This window comes from Siphateles boraxobius, unplaced genomic scaffold (assembly GCF_051911475.1).
Source record: "Siphateles boraxobius isolate OS27281-9 unplaced genomic scaffold, OSU_SipBor_1 68, whole genome shotgun sequence".
NCBI classification, from domain to species: Eukaryota; Metazoa; Chordata; class Actinopteri; order Cypriniformes; family Leuciscidae; genus Siphateles; species Siphateles boraxobius.
Genome location: NW_027509195.1, coordinates 803,227 through 815,698, shown reverse-complemented (window position 1 = coordinate 815,698; position 12,472 = coordinate 803,227). Strand labels below are relative to the sequence as shown.

At 39.0% G+C, this 12,472-nt stretch overlaps 1 protein-coding gene across 2 annotated transcripts; it reads right to left on the bottom strand.

Annotated features, from left to right (window-relative positions):
• Nucleotides 1-77: 77 nt before the first annotated feature.
• birc7 (baculoviral IAP repeat containing 7) lies at nt 78-11,981 on the bottom strand. Of its 2 annotated transcripts, XM_077213988.1 has the most exons (7): nt 11,365-11,981; nt 10,530-10,629; nt 10,277-10,358; nt 10,146-10,185; nt 2,147-2,359; nt 975-1,016; nt 78-814 (listed from the first exon to the last, which is right to left on the bottom strand). In XM_077213988.1, the coding sequence occupies exons 1-7, from the start codon at nt 11,927-11,929 to the stop codon at nt 612-614; spliced, it is 1,245 nt and encodes a 414-aa protein (XP_077070103.1). In that variant the 5' UTR covers nt 11,930-11,981; the 3' UTR covers nt 78-611. The 2 variants fall into 2 exon arrangements, with proteins under 2 accessions (XP_077070103.1, XP_077070104.1); XM_077213989.1 differs by lacking the exon at nt 975-1,016.
• Between the last annotated feature and the right edge of the window lie 491 nt (nt 11,982-12,472).

Below are 12,472 nucleotides of genomic sequence, written 5' to 3'. Positions count from 1 at the left end.
CCACTGGTGCTTCACAACTGCTGCTAGGGTCACCCTAGTGAGTAATATATAACAGAGGCAGAGCTTAAACAAAGAAGTCCAATGCAAATCATTTTTATTCATGAAAATATAAGTGCAATCTGTTGATACAATGATAATAAAATAAGATTATTATAAAATATGATCTCTTATAAATTCCATTTTATGTTTTTAAGATTTAAAAAAAAATCTCAAAAAGGTTTAAATCCAATTTAAACCTGAAAATCATCAGGTTTTAGGATTTCCATTACATAAAATCATTAAGATCCTGTACTTTTTATTTAGATCACAAATCAAATAAGTACATTTTTGTACAGATGTTCCAACAGATGAAATGATGTTGTAATTCAATCAAGGGGGAAAAAATACTAAGACATTCTGAAATTCATGTTAATGTTTCATATTGCAACTTTTTAAACCTAATTGTATAGCCAAATATCAAGCAATATTTCTTTTTAAAGAACACTTATGCTGATTTGGAAGCTGATTACACCATTTGTATAGTGTTTTTCAGCATTACATATTCTTTAAAAGACTGTAAAGTACGGTTCTTGCTAATAACACAGTAGTGCAACTGTGTATGTGTTTGCGCTTCAGGACATGAATGCACGCACACTTCCCCGAATGACCGCCCTGCATATGGGGCAGTGGCGCAGACTGGCTGCGCAGTCGGTGCAGACGACCAGATGACCACAGGGGATGAAGACCATGGAGACGAGTTTGTCCATGCACACCTTACAGGTCCTCTCTTCCTGAAGCTGTCTCAACTGTTCCTCTGGACTCAGATCGGATCGCACTGAAAAACACACAAATACACTGACATTTCAACTCAACCTGGGTCAATTAAGATGATTGATTGCACGATCTGTTCCATCCCAGAGGCTAGATAGAGAGAAGAAGATATACACACACACACACACACGTTATAAGTGCAATAAGAGCGTGTTAATATGGACCTTTCTCCGGCGTTCTTGATGTTCTCGGACTCTCCACAGTCTCTGAGGGAACAAACCATCCACACGTTAGAGGAGCGAACAGCACACATCATTTTATTACATTTCTTTTTTAATCAACAACACATGGCTATCAATATAGGGTAATGTGCAAAAGTCTTAGGGACGTTAGGATGGTTTTAAGGCAGTTATTTATATCTTTAACTGTAGCGTGTCAGTAGAAAATGTCAGTTTACATTTCCAAACATTGCTTTTGCCATTAATTGTAATAATCCAGTGAGATTTTTTTGTCTGACAACAGCCGATATGAGCTGATCTCACAATTCTTCGAGTCTGTCTGTGATTACATGAAGAAACAGAAAAACTGTAACGTCTCCAAGACTCCAAGAGGTTACGTTAAAGTACTGGTTCATGCAATACATTTTTTTATTCTGTCATTACTTATTAACTAAGTCACTTCAAACCTTACGTATGCAAACACAAGGTGTGGGCGGAATAGAAAAGAAGCCATTATTTAAAAACATCTAATTTTGTCATTTTCTTGACAGTTCAAGCAAGAAAAAAGGCACGAAGCAATGCAATAATCAAATGTGTCCATCTAGAACTTGTTTACATAGAAAAAACATTCAAATTAATGTAGTATATATAATATATATGTACACACTTACATTATATAAACACTAACTTTTATGTTAGATGCGATTAATCGATTTGACAGCCTTAATATTTCTGATAACCATAACAGGCAGGGGGTTTTTTTCTCTCTCGGTTATGCAAATTTTAGAGAAAACATTACGCTTTTAAATGTTCTCGGAATGGTCAGAAACAAGTAGTTAGTAACATTTAAAAAAATGTTAGACAAACATCTGACATTTCAGAAAAAAATGCGTTTCATGAAGGATGTATAAACGCCAGAATGCTCTTCCTTGTGAGGTTCGCTGCCATTATATAGACATCTGCAAGCTGAATATCTTTTTTATTTCTCCTTTTGTGGTCCAAAAAAGAAAGAAGGGCATGTGGCATTAGAACAACACCAGGGTAAATCGTAAATAATGACTGAATTTTCCTTTTGGGACGAACAATGCCTTTAAATAATGTAAACATGATGTGAACTTCTTTTAGGTTATGAAATATAGGTTTGCTCTGTTTTGAATGAGGGGTGAGTCAGTAAACACCTGGTCTGGGCTCGCCGGTCTGCCTCTCCTCCTCCTCGGCCTGCAGGACGTCGGTCACCAGGTCAGACACTGAGGTGTAGTGTGAGCCGGTCAGTAAAAAGCGTGACTGTACCAGACTCTCCACTAGTGAGCGCTGGAAGCCCATCTGCAGCACCGCCTGCACCACAGGAGACAACATGGCCGCCGCCACTGAGCTCTGCCCACCCAACACCTCTGCCAGCAGGAACACACACATGCCAAACGGGTCTTTAAGGGGGTAGTCATTTGCTTAATGCAATAAAATGTTCAAAAAGGGTCTTTCCTTTGTCGTCGCAAGGAGAAGTGTAAGCAGAGCTTGGGTGTACAATATATTATTCACACTCTTAGCAGAAAAGGTTCTATACAAAACCTTGAAGGGTTGTGTCAGGCGTGGATTGAATCATTTTATGGATTTAGTTTTAAGTTATTCCTTTGGGTTAATACAATTCTATGAATTAGAATATGAGTAGAAAATGTTGAAATAACCCATTAATGCAGTCTTTTCTCCTTAAAAAGAGCCCTTCCTTCTAGGAAAATATTGCCGCAGGTTATTTATTCTGTGATTCATGCAAAGAATCAGTTCAGATATGTTTGTTTGCCAGCAGCTTACAGTGATTTAAAGCTTCAAAAATCACAAACGAGTTAGGGTTACACTGATCATTGTTAGTTGGTGAGGACAGAGAAGAAGAGAAGATCATTTGTCTGGGTGAAAAGAAAATTGTGAGAGCTGGAACAATAAAAACAACACCTGAGGAATAACATAAAATGCATAGCAGCATAAAACGCAACCTGATATTATCCTGCTTATTACACGGCTCTTTGCTCCAAAAATAAATACAGGGAATATTGATTTTTCTGTTGTTGTATTGTTTCACTGCAGAGAGACAGAACACGAGCACTGCTATGTTGGAAACATGGATTTCCAGGACAAGTATATTATTCTGTGTCATGGACAATGGTTATTATTCAGAAATATCTGACTGCTGAATGCTGTGAATGACCAATCAGAATCAAGTATTCCAGAAAGCCGTGTAATAAACACACATAAGAGTCTGTTTATCCATAGAACACAAGCACGACGCACAGCAATGGAACATTTGACGGGACATTAGAATTGCAGACAATCCTTAAATTATCGGACCCGTTTGAATTCTGCACAGAATGCTGTTTTAAAGCGATATTGAGGAGATCAGGAGGGGAACCGGTTAGAGATTAGGAGGAAACTGTGGCTTTACCAAACTCAAAAGGCTCTGGCCGAGCTGTAATATTTAAAAGAAACACTACTTGCTGTTTTAAAAAAGGGAAGGGGCCTTCAGTGGAAATTAAGTCAACACTAAATAATGTTGCGTGTTTCAAAGCACTTCAGTGGGCCTTTAAGATAAAATATCTTTATATTTTAATGAAAGGATGTGTTACATACACTTTTATGTAAAGGCAAGGCAAGGCAAGTTTATTTATATAGCACATTTCATACACAATGGTAATTCAAAGTGCTTTACATAGAAGAAATTAAAATAATCAAAGGAAATCAGAATTGATTTCTGTAAACTGAGCCCAAACCTTTTTTCTGGTAATATTTGGGTGATTGCGACACAACGTTTGGGTGATTGGGACAGCACATCTTTTCATTAATTTAAGCATATTTACTGTATTGCACAAGTTAGTTCATACTTTGATATAATTCTGTATGCAATTTTGCTTTTCCTGTTCATTATTTAGAGTCATCTTTATTTCTGTTTAACTTTATTTCTCAATGTTTATAAATCCACCCACAATTCATACAGTACAACACTTGTAATGGAGGTAAACGAAGGCCAAAAGTCATTGAAACATTTAAAAATCAAGTAAACAATTAAAAAAATGCTTCAGGACCAAAAATTCTAACAAAACTTACAAAAAAATTAGGTAAACTCATCCAAATCTTTTTTTTTTTTTTGGTAGGGGGGGTTATTTGGATGAGATGTTGGGTGCCTCCATGAATTAACTGTTTCACAAACTCACAAACCTTTATTGGAAACATGCATATGGTTTATTACTGCAACACAATCAGAAAAAAAATGAACTATAGTGTTTCTATTTTCAAAATTTTGCCTGAAAATGCGCATGCGCGTGCGATCTGTGTTTGTGTTTGGAGCTCCGTCGAATTGATTCATTAATCGCTGATTTTCTTCTTTACCACTCATTTATAAACAAGCACTTTCTATTTTTATATCATGTGAACTTATCCTCGACACTATTCCTTATAAAAAACAATCGGATTGCTTTGATATCGCTACTTAGATCCAACTTTCCGAATCTCGGCTACTAGCCTTTAGCCCGCTAGCATTTCACGCGTGGCCTCGCGCCTATCGACCCTCTCATTTTACACCCGTTTGACTGAAAGGATACGTGTTATATCCATCATTTCAGTCCTAAATTAGTAGTGATATTGGTAGTATCACTACTAATTTACTGTTCATCTGTTATAATGGCGAACATATCGGATGTGTGTCTAACGTTACCTCTGAGTGCAGGTGAGGACACATTCGAGCTGGTTTCGGTACGATTGGAGCTGGAGTCGGTGGAGAAACAGATCCGCGTTCTGCTGGTGAAGCAAGCCGAGCTGCGAGATCGGCGATCAACGCTCGAAACATCACGCGCCGATGCTCACAAGTCAGTGGTTAGTAACTTTTTGACTCCGACTTCGTCTACTCCGTGCGTTTCTCTGCCCAGGAGGACGCGATCATCTCTGCCTTCATTCACTCCGGCACCGAGGCAACACCACGGACCCTGGGTGATCCCACAGCGGAAGACACGAGCCAGGACCAGACCAAGGACTTCCCCCCCCCTCCCGGTCTTCGAGATCTCCACCCGGAACCGCTTCTCCCCTCTTCGCGAGCCGGAACGTGACGCCGCCGTGATCATCGGCACTTCCATGGTCCGTCATGTCCGTGCTACCTCAGGTAAGCGTAAGGTGCGCACTCACTGTTTTCCTGGTGCTCGTGTTCTTGATGTCGCCGCACAGATTCCCGAGATCCTGAACGGTGACGAGCGCGTCGGAGCTGTGGTCCTACACGCCGGGACGAACGACATCAGGCTGCGGCAGACGGAGGTTCTGAAGAAGGACTACAGAAGCCTGATCGAGACGGTTCGCAGCACATCGCCTGAAGCAACTATCATCGTGTCTGGACCGCTTCCCACGTACCGACTAGGACAAGAAAGGTTCAGTAGATTATTTGCTCTAAATGAATGGTTAATGTCATGGTGTAATGAACAGAAACTGCTCTTTGTAAATAATTGGAATCTGTTCTGGGAGCGACCTAGGCTCTACCGTGCTGATGGCCTGCACCCCAGCAGAATCGGAGCGGCTGTTCTGTCCGACAACATCTCCAAGACGTTACACACCATATGACTAGTAAGTCAAAGTCCAAATCACAGTCTTTGCTGTCCCAACTTAATTGATATAAGTAGTGTAGAACATTATATAGAAACTGTGTCTATTCCTCGCTTAGTGAGGCCAAACAATAAATCTAGTGTAGGATCTAGCAAAAATCTTATTGTAATTAAACCAGAAAATCTAAATATCAGTGAACAAAAACAATTTCTAAAGCTAGGTCTTCTAAACATTAGATCGCTCACACCTAAGGCGGTTATTGTAAATGAAATGGTCACAGATAATAGTTTCGATGTACTTTGCCTTACTGAAACCTGGCTTAAACCAAATGATTATTTCGGTCTAAATGAGTCTACTCCACCAGGATACTGTTATAAGCATGAGCCCCGTCTGATCGGTCGTGGCGGCGGGGTTGCAACAATCTATAGAGATATTCTTAATGTTACTCAGAAAACAGGTCACAGGTTTAATTCGTTTGAAGTACTTGTGCTAAATGTTACGCTCTTAGATGCAAGAAACAAATCCATATTATCTCTAGCCTTGGCTACCCTATATAGACCTCCAGGGCCCTATGCTGATTTCCTAAAAGAGTTTGCATACTTTCTCTCAGATCTATTGGTCAATGTCGATAAAGCAATAATTGTTGGAGACTTTAACATACACGTAGATAATACAAATGATGCGTTAGGGACTGCGTTTACAGATTTATTAAACTCCTTTGGGGTCACGCAAAACGTCAGCGGTCCCACTCATCGTCTAAATCATACACTAGATTTAATTATATCATATGGAACCAATCCAACTGATATAAATATTATACCGCAAAGTGATGATCTCACTGATCATTACATGGTAACTTGTATAATACGTACTGCTGAAATTTGTCACGTTGCGCAACGTTATCGACCAGGCAGAACAATCCTTCCAACCACTATAGATAGATTCTCAAATAGCTTACCTGATCTATCTCAGCTGCGCAGTGCACCCAAACAAACAGATGAACTAGAGGAAATGACTAGCAGTTTGAGCACCATGTTCTCTAGTACACTAGATATTGTTGCACCAATTAGATTAAAAAAGGTAAGAGAGAAAACTAAAGCACCATGGTACAACAGTGCTACGCATGCAATCAAGAGAGAAACTCGTAACTTAGAGCGTAAATGGAAACAAACTAATTTAGAGGTCTTTAGAATCGCGTGGAAAGACAGTATGTCACGTTATAAAAAGGCTCTAAAAGCAGCAAGGGCTGAGCATCTCCGCAAACTAATAGAAAATAACCAAAATAATCCAAGGTTTTTATTCAACACCGTGGCTAGACTAACAAATAAACAAACATCACCAGAGCAAAATATTCCATTACAATATAGTAGTAATGATTTTATGAATTACTTCAATGAGAAAATAGAAAGCATCCGAAACACAATTGTAAATATACAATCCTCTATGATGTCTTATGATTCAGCCTCAATTATGGCCCCTCTAGAACAACTACACCGCTTTACAACTATAGGACAGGAAGAGCTAAATAAACTTATCATTGCATCTAAACCAACAACATGTTTATTAGATCCAATACCCACTAAACTACTGAAAGAAGTGTTACCTGTAGTCGAAGAGCCTCTTCTTAATATTATTAACTCGTCTTTATTTTTAGGTCATGTTCCAAAAATATTCAAGCTGGCAGTAATAAAACCTCTCATTAAGAAACCGCAATTAGATCCAAATAACTTAGCAAATTACAGACCCATCTCAAATCTTCCATTTATGTCTAAAATACTAGAAAAAATTGTGTCCGCTCAATTGTGCTCTTTCTTACAAGAAAATGATATCTATGAAAAATTCCAGTCGGGATTCAGACCGCATCATAGCACAGAAACTGCGCTAGTTAAAATTACAAATGATTTACTTTTAGCTTCTGACCAAGGCTGTATCTCAATACTAGTTCTACTCGATCTAAGCGCTGCGTTCGACACTATCGATCATAAAATACTCCTGGATCGACTACAAAACTACACTGGTGTTCAGGGACAGGCATTAAGCTGGTTTAGATCTTACTTATCAGACCGTTACCATTTTGTCTGTCTAAATGGGGAAAAATCAAAGATAACGTCAGTAGACTATGGAGTGCCGCAAGGATCGGTGTTAGGCCCTCTGCTATTCTCAATATATATGCTGCCACTTGGTAATATTATAAGAAAACATGGAATTAATTTCCACTGTTATGCTGATGACACTCAATTATATATCTCATCACGACCAGATGAAAACACTAACTTATCTAAATTGACAGAGTGTCTAAATGATATAAAATGCTGGATGACGTGTAATTTCCTGCTATTAAATTCAGATAAAACGGAGGTACTACTTATTGGTCCAAAAAACTACCCACAAAATCCCTTACAATACAACTTTAATTTAGAAGGATGTCCTGTTACTTTATCCACTACAGTAAAAGACCTGGGTGTTATACTAGACCGCAACTTGACTTTCGAAAATCATATTTCATATATTACAAGAACAGCCTTTTTCCACCTTAGAAACATTGCTAAGCTACGCAACATGCTATCTGTTTCTGATGCAGAAAAGTTAGTTCATACTTTCATGACCTCGAGACTAGATTACTGTAATGCTTTATTAGCTGGCTGTCCTACATCCTCAATTAACAAGCTACAGTTAGTGCAAAATGCAGCTGCTAGAGTTCTTACTAGATCAAGAAAATATGATCATATAACACCTATTTTATCATCTCTACACTGGTTACCTATTAAGTTACGTATCAATTACAAAGTATTCCTACTGACCTATAAAGCCCTAAATGGTTTAGCTCCTGTGTATTTAACAGACCTTCTATCGCCATACAATCCATCGCGCTCTTTAAGATCACTAAATTCGAGGCTTCTGGTCATTCCTAGGATATCTAAGTCCACTAAAGGAGGGAGGGCGTTCTCGCATTTAGCTCCTAAACTCTGGAATAGCCTTCCTGATATTGTACGAGCCTCAGACTCGCTGTCCCAGTTTAAAACTAGATTAAAGACGCATCTCTTTAACCAAGCATTCACTTAATGCTTAACCTTTGATACTGCTGAATCGGTTCGAATGCATTAACATTATGAACATCAGCTATGCTAATTATTTCCCATCTGCCTTTCTGCTGTTATCTCGGGACGCTAGTCCCGAGGTAAATAGCGTTCGTCAGCTCCAGTTTGTATCCAGCCTCTCACGGAGACTTCAGATGCCCCAACGCCTGTGAAGAGACGACTCGACGCCTGTGAAGAGACGACTCAAAGCCGGCGATATGTTATGCCATAAATTAATACTTGATTAACTAACTGTATTTTTCTATGTACATTTCCGAAATGCAATTTCTGTAAAGCTGCTTTGAGACAATGTGTATTGTGAAAAGCGCTATACAAATAAATTTGAATTGAATTGAATTGAATTGAATTTTCAGAATTAGGCCGTTTTATTTGAGCAAAACCTAGGTAGTTCATGAATATTTTTGTGGGTGATTAGGGCTTAGTCAAATAAAGAGGTTGGGAACCAATGATTTAGAGAATACAGAGCATAAACAATGCTTCTCTATTGCAAGGTTAATCATTTTCTTAACTACCAAAGCCTTTAAGCACTGTCCCAATTACCCAAAATCATGACCTTATCAAGACCTCATTATGAGATCAGCAAAAGCTAATGTCATTTTCCTCAGTTCATTTCAGGGTCAACTTCCTGTTTGATGCCCCGCCCACCTACAGGATGTCACACCAATAAGGGCATCAAATTTTGGTTATGTGGTCTCACCGCTAGGGCTCAGCAAAAAAGTTTTTATTTTCACCCATTAGGTGAGAAAATAAACTCTGTATAGTTATACTGTCCCATTCGACCTTATGTCCCAATCACCCTTAATTCACCTACTATATGTAATATACTTATTTTACCAGAAATAAGAAATAAAAAAACAAATAAGTTGTAGTGTGAGGTTTCTATTTTACCTGAGTTAGGATACATTTACAAAACAACAATGTAGCCTACTAAAAATGTAGTAAATTCGTTTTTCGCATAAAGACGAAAACGTTGTCAAAATGGTCCCGTTCATACGGATCCGTGTAAACGACTAAAAATGCTGTATTATTTATGCCAAGCCCGTAGTTGGTGATGACACTTTGTAAATAAACACTACCTGAAAAAAACTTTTGAAAAACAAAAGTTGGTGTTTTCAGGCCCCAAAAACGCTGTTGTCGTGTAAATGAAAAGCCAAAACACATAAAAAGTTTTCAGTTTTTAGCTGAAAACGGTGTCGTGTTAACGGCCCTTTAGGGTGTGCATATATAGCCCTCATTTTCAGTTGTCTCTCGGTCCGTTCTCGTCAGTGTTTAGTAGGTTTGCTTACGCCTGCTTTTTAAAGTATAAAAAAACCTACACAAACAAATTTGAAAATAATTGATCCTATTTGACTTATAATTGACTTTTATGTCTAATATCTATTTTGATTTTGAACACATTGACTGCCATTGTACTTGTAGGAGGATAATCATTTCCGGGGGTCGTTAGCATTTAAACATTTGAAAACCCCTGCACTGTTATACCTTTAAAAGAACTGATGGCGTGACTCACCTGATGTAATGTTTCCTGCAGTTGATGACAGTGATCCACCCTTTAAAACAAAATAAAACATTTAAAGTCATGGCAATCATAGCTGTCAAATTGACCATAAACTGATGGTTAGATGCATAATTATTACTTACCACTCTCTCATTCATGCTGAAGTAAGACTGCTGAATATTGCTCACATATTCCCGTCCTCTGGATTGAAGCAAATATTCACATCTTTGGAAGCACAAGATAGACCAAATTAATAATGAACACACAAGCACTAAAATCAATAAAACGTCATCCATTCGTGTTTGTATACATTCAGTACTCATTGATTACATTGTATTGTACTTATTTTAATGTGGGATACAAACTTCAGTAGAAGAGAAATAATCCAGCACTCACCGTGGAAACCATTTGGCGTGTTCCTCCCAAGGGTCATCACCTGGTTCCCAGTTCCTCAGACCACCATCACAGAAGAAACACTTCACATTGTCACCATGACCTAAGAAAACATTATCACTTATTACCATCTTCTCAAAAACACGATACTGTAGGCTATAAAGAGAGTAAAATATATAAAACTGCATAAAATCATCTTTGCCATTTCTATTCAGTTTTTAGTTGCAATTTAATGTTCTTTATCATTAATACCTTTAAAGTAGAATGTTTTATACATATATAAATGAACATAATAGGGTTTATTTTAATACACTTGATTTTATTTTAAAGGGGCAGTTCACCCAAAAATGAAAACTCTGTCAACTATTTTGCTGCGTTAGCTTTCTGGTTACCAACATTCTTCAAAATATCTTCGTTTGTGTTTAACATAACAAAGCTCATACAGGTTTGAAATAACTTAAGTAAACTGAAAGTGAACTTTCCCTTTAACACAATTAATTGTATTGTTCTTTAATGAGAGCATACAATGATATTTCAATTTTTAATGCATATGATTTGTAGCCTATAAGGAATAAGTAGAAACACTATTGCTTTCAGAATAATGAGCGGCACGCGCTTCACTGCACTGCGCTCGCGCGCTCTCTAGTTCATTCCCTTCATTCACAGTGCGCGCATGACTACCGTGCGCGTGACTGTGAGCGCAGAAAACAGAAGCAAGCAACTAAGTTTTGGTCAGAATCGAAACCACATACAATCCCACTCATGATTTTCACGTGAAATTTCATTTCAGTTTCATTTCCCAAAACCACGTTCATCCTCCTTTTAGTCTGAGACGGACCTGTAAAGAAGAAGCCAGCTCTCGCCAGCGCGTCGGGCTGCACTGATGCCCCTGTGGGCCAGTTGTGGTAGCTGGACAACCTGGTGTCCTCAGACTCCATCTCCGGGTAGACCGCCTGGTCGGACTGCACCTGCTCGTCCATGGTCAGCCGCTGCAGTTGACTCAACAGCTGCCCATCCACAGAGTCGGACGAGCCCAGCGGAACATTAACCACATCCCTGCCCATCATCAAGCCGCACGAGGGAAAGTGCCTCTCGTGCTCCCCCCACGGAGTGTCTCCATGAACCCAGTGTCTCAGGACCCCATCACAGCAGAAGCACTGCACCGTGTCCCCGTATCCTAGATAGTGAAAGCCAGCCCGGGCCAGTTCAGCGGGGCTAACGGGCACATCTCTGGGCCAGTTGTGGAAAGTCTGGAGTCTTTCCTCCTCACTGCGCATCCCGAGCCGAACCCGCGCGCTCCCGCTGCTCTCGCGCTCATGTCCACGATCTCCCATCATCATCCCGCTGCTCGCCTTCCATAACGGGCTGTTCAAGTGAGCTCCAGCCCCCTCACCGCTGGCCATACAGTCTATTATTCCCTATCACAGAGCGCGGTTAACTAAAGCGCACACTTCCAGAATAAGCAAGCAGTTGTTAAAATGATCTGCCGTGTGGCCGAGCACTGAATAGCATTTACAACAGACGCCTTTCATGGTGATTTGCTCTACATTTCACATGTTGATGGGTTAAAAACAACCCAACCGACAAACCAGAAAGTTATGGGTTACGCATTTTTAAATCACCATGAAATTAAAATTGACCGTTTTAGCGGATCAAATATAGCGGCGTTCATTATAAATGATTTATCCGCACATTATTGTTATTAGGCCTATTATTATTATTATTATTATTATTATTATTACTATTAATTAATTTTTAATAGCTTTAGGCCCATGTCCAGTGCTGTGGGTAAATCATTACAAACTTGATTACGTAATCAGATTACTTTTTCAAGTAAAGAAACGCATTGCTTATTCAATTTACAACAAAAAATCTAAGTTACTTTTTCATTTCAAATATGCATTTTCTTCAGCCTGAGGCTTATTCATTTCACTTTTGGTGTGATT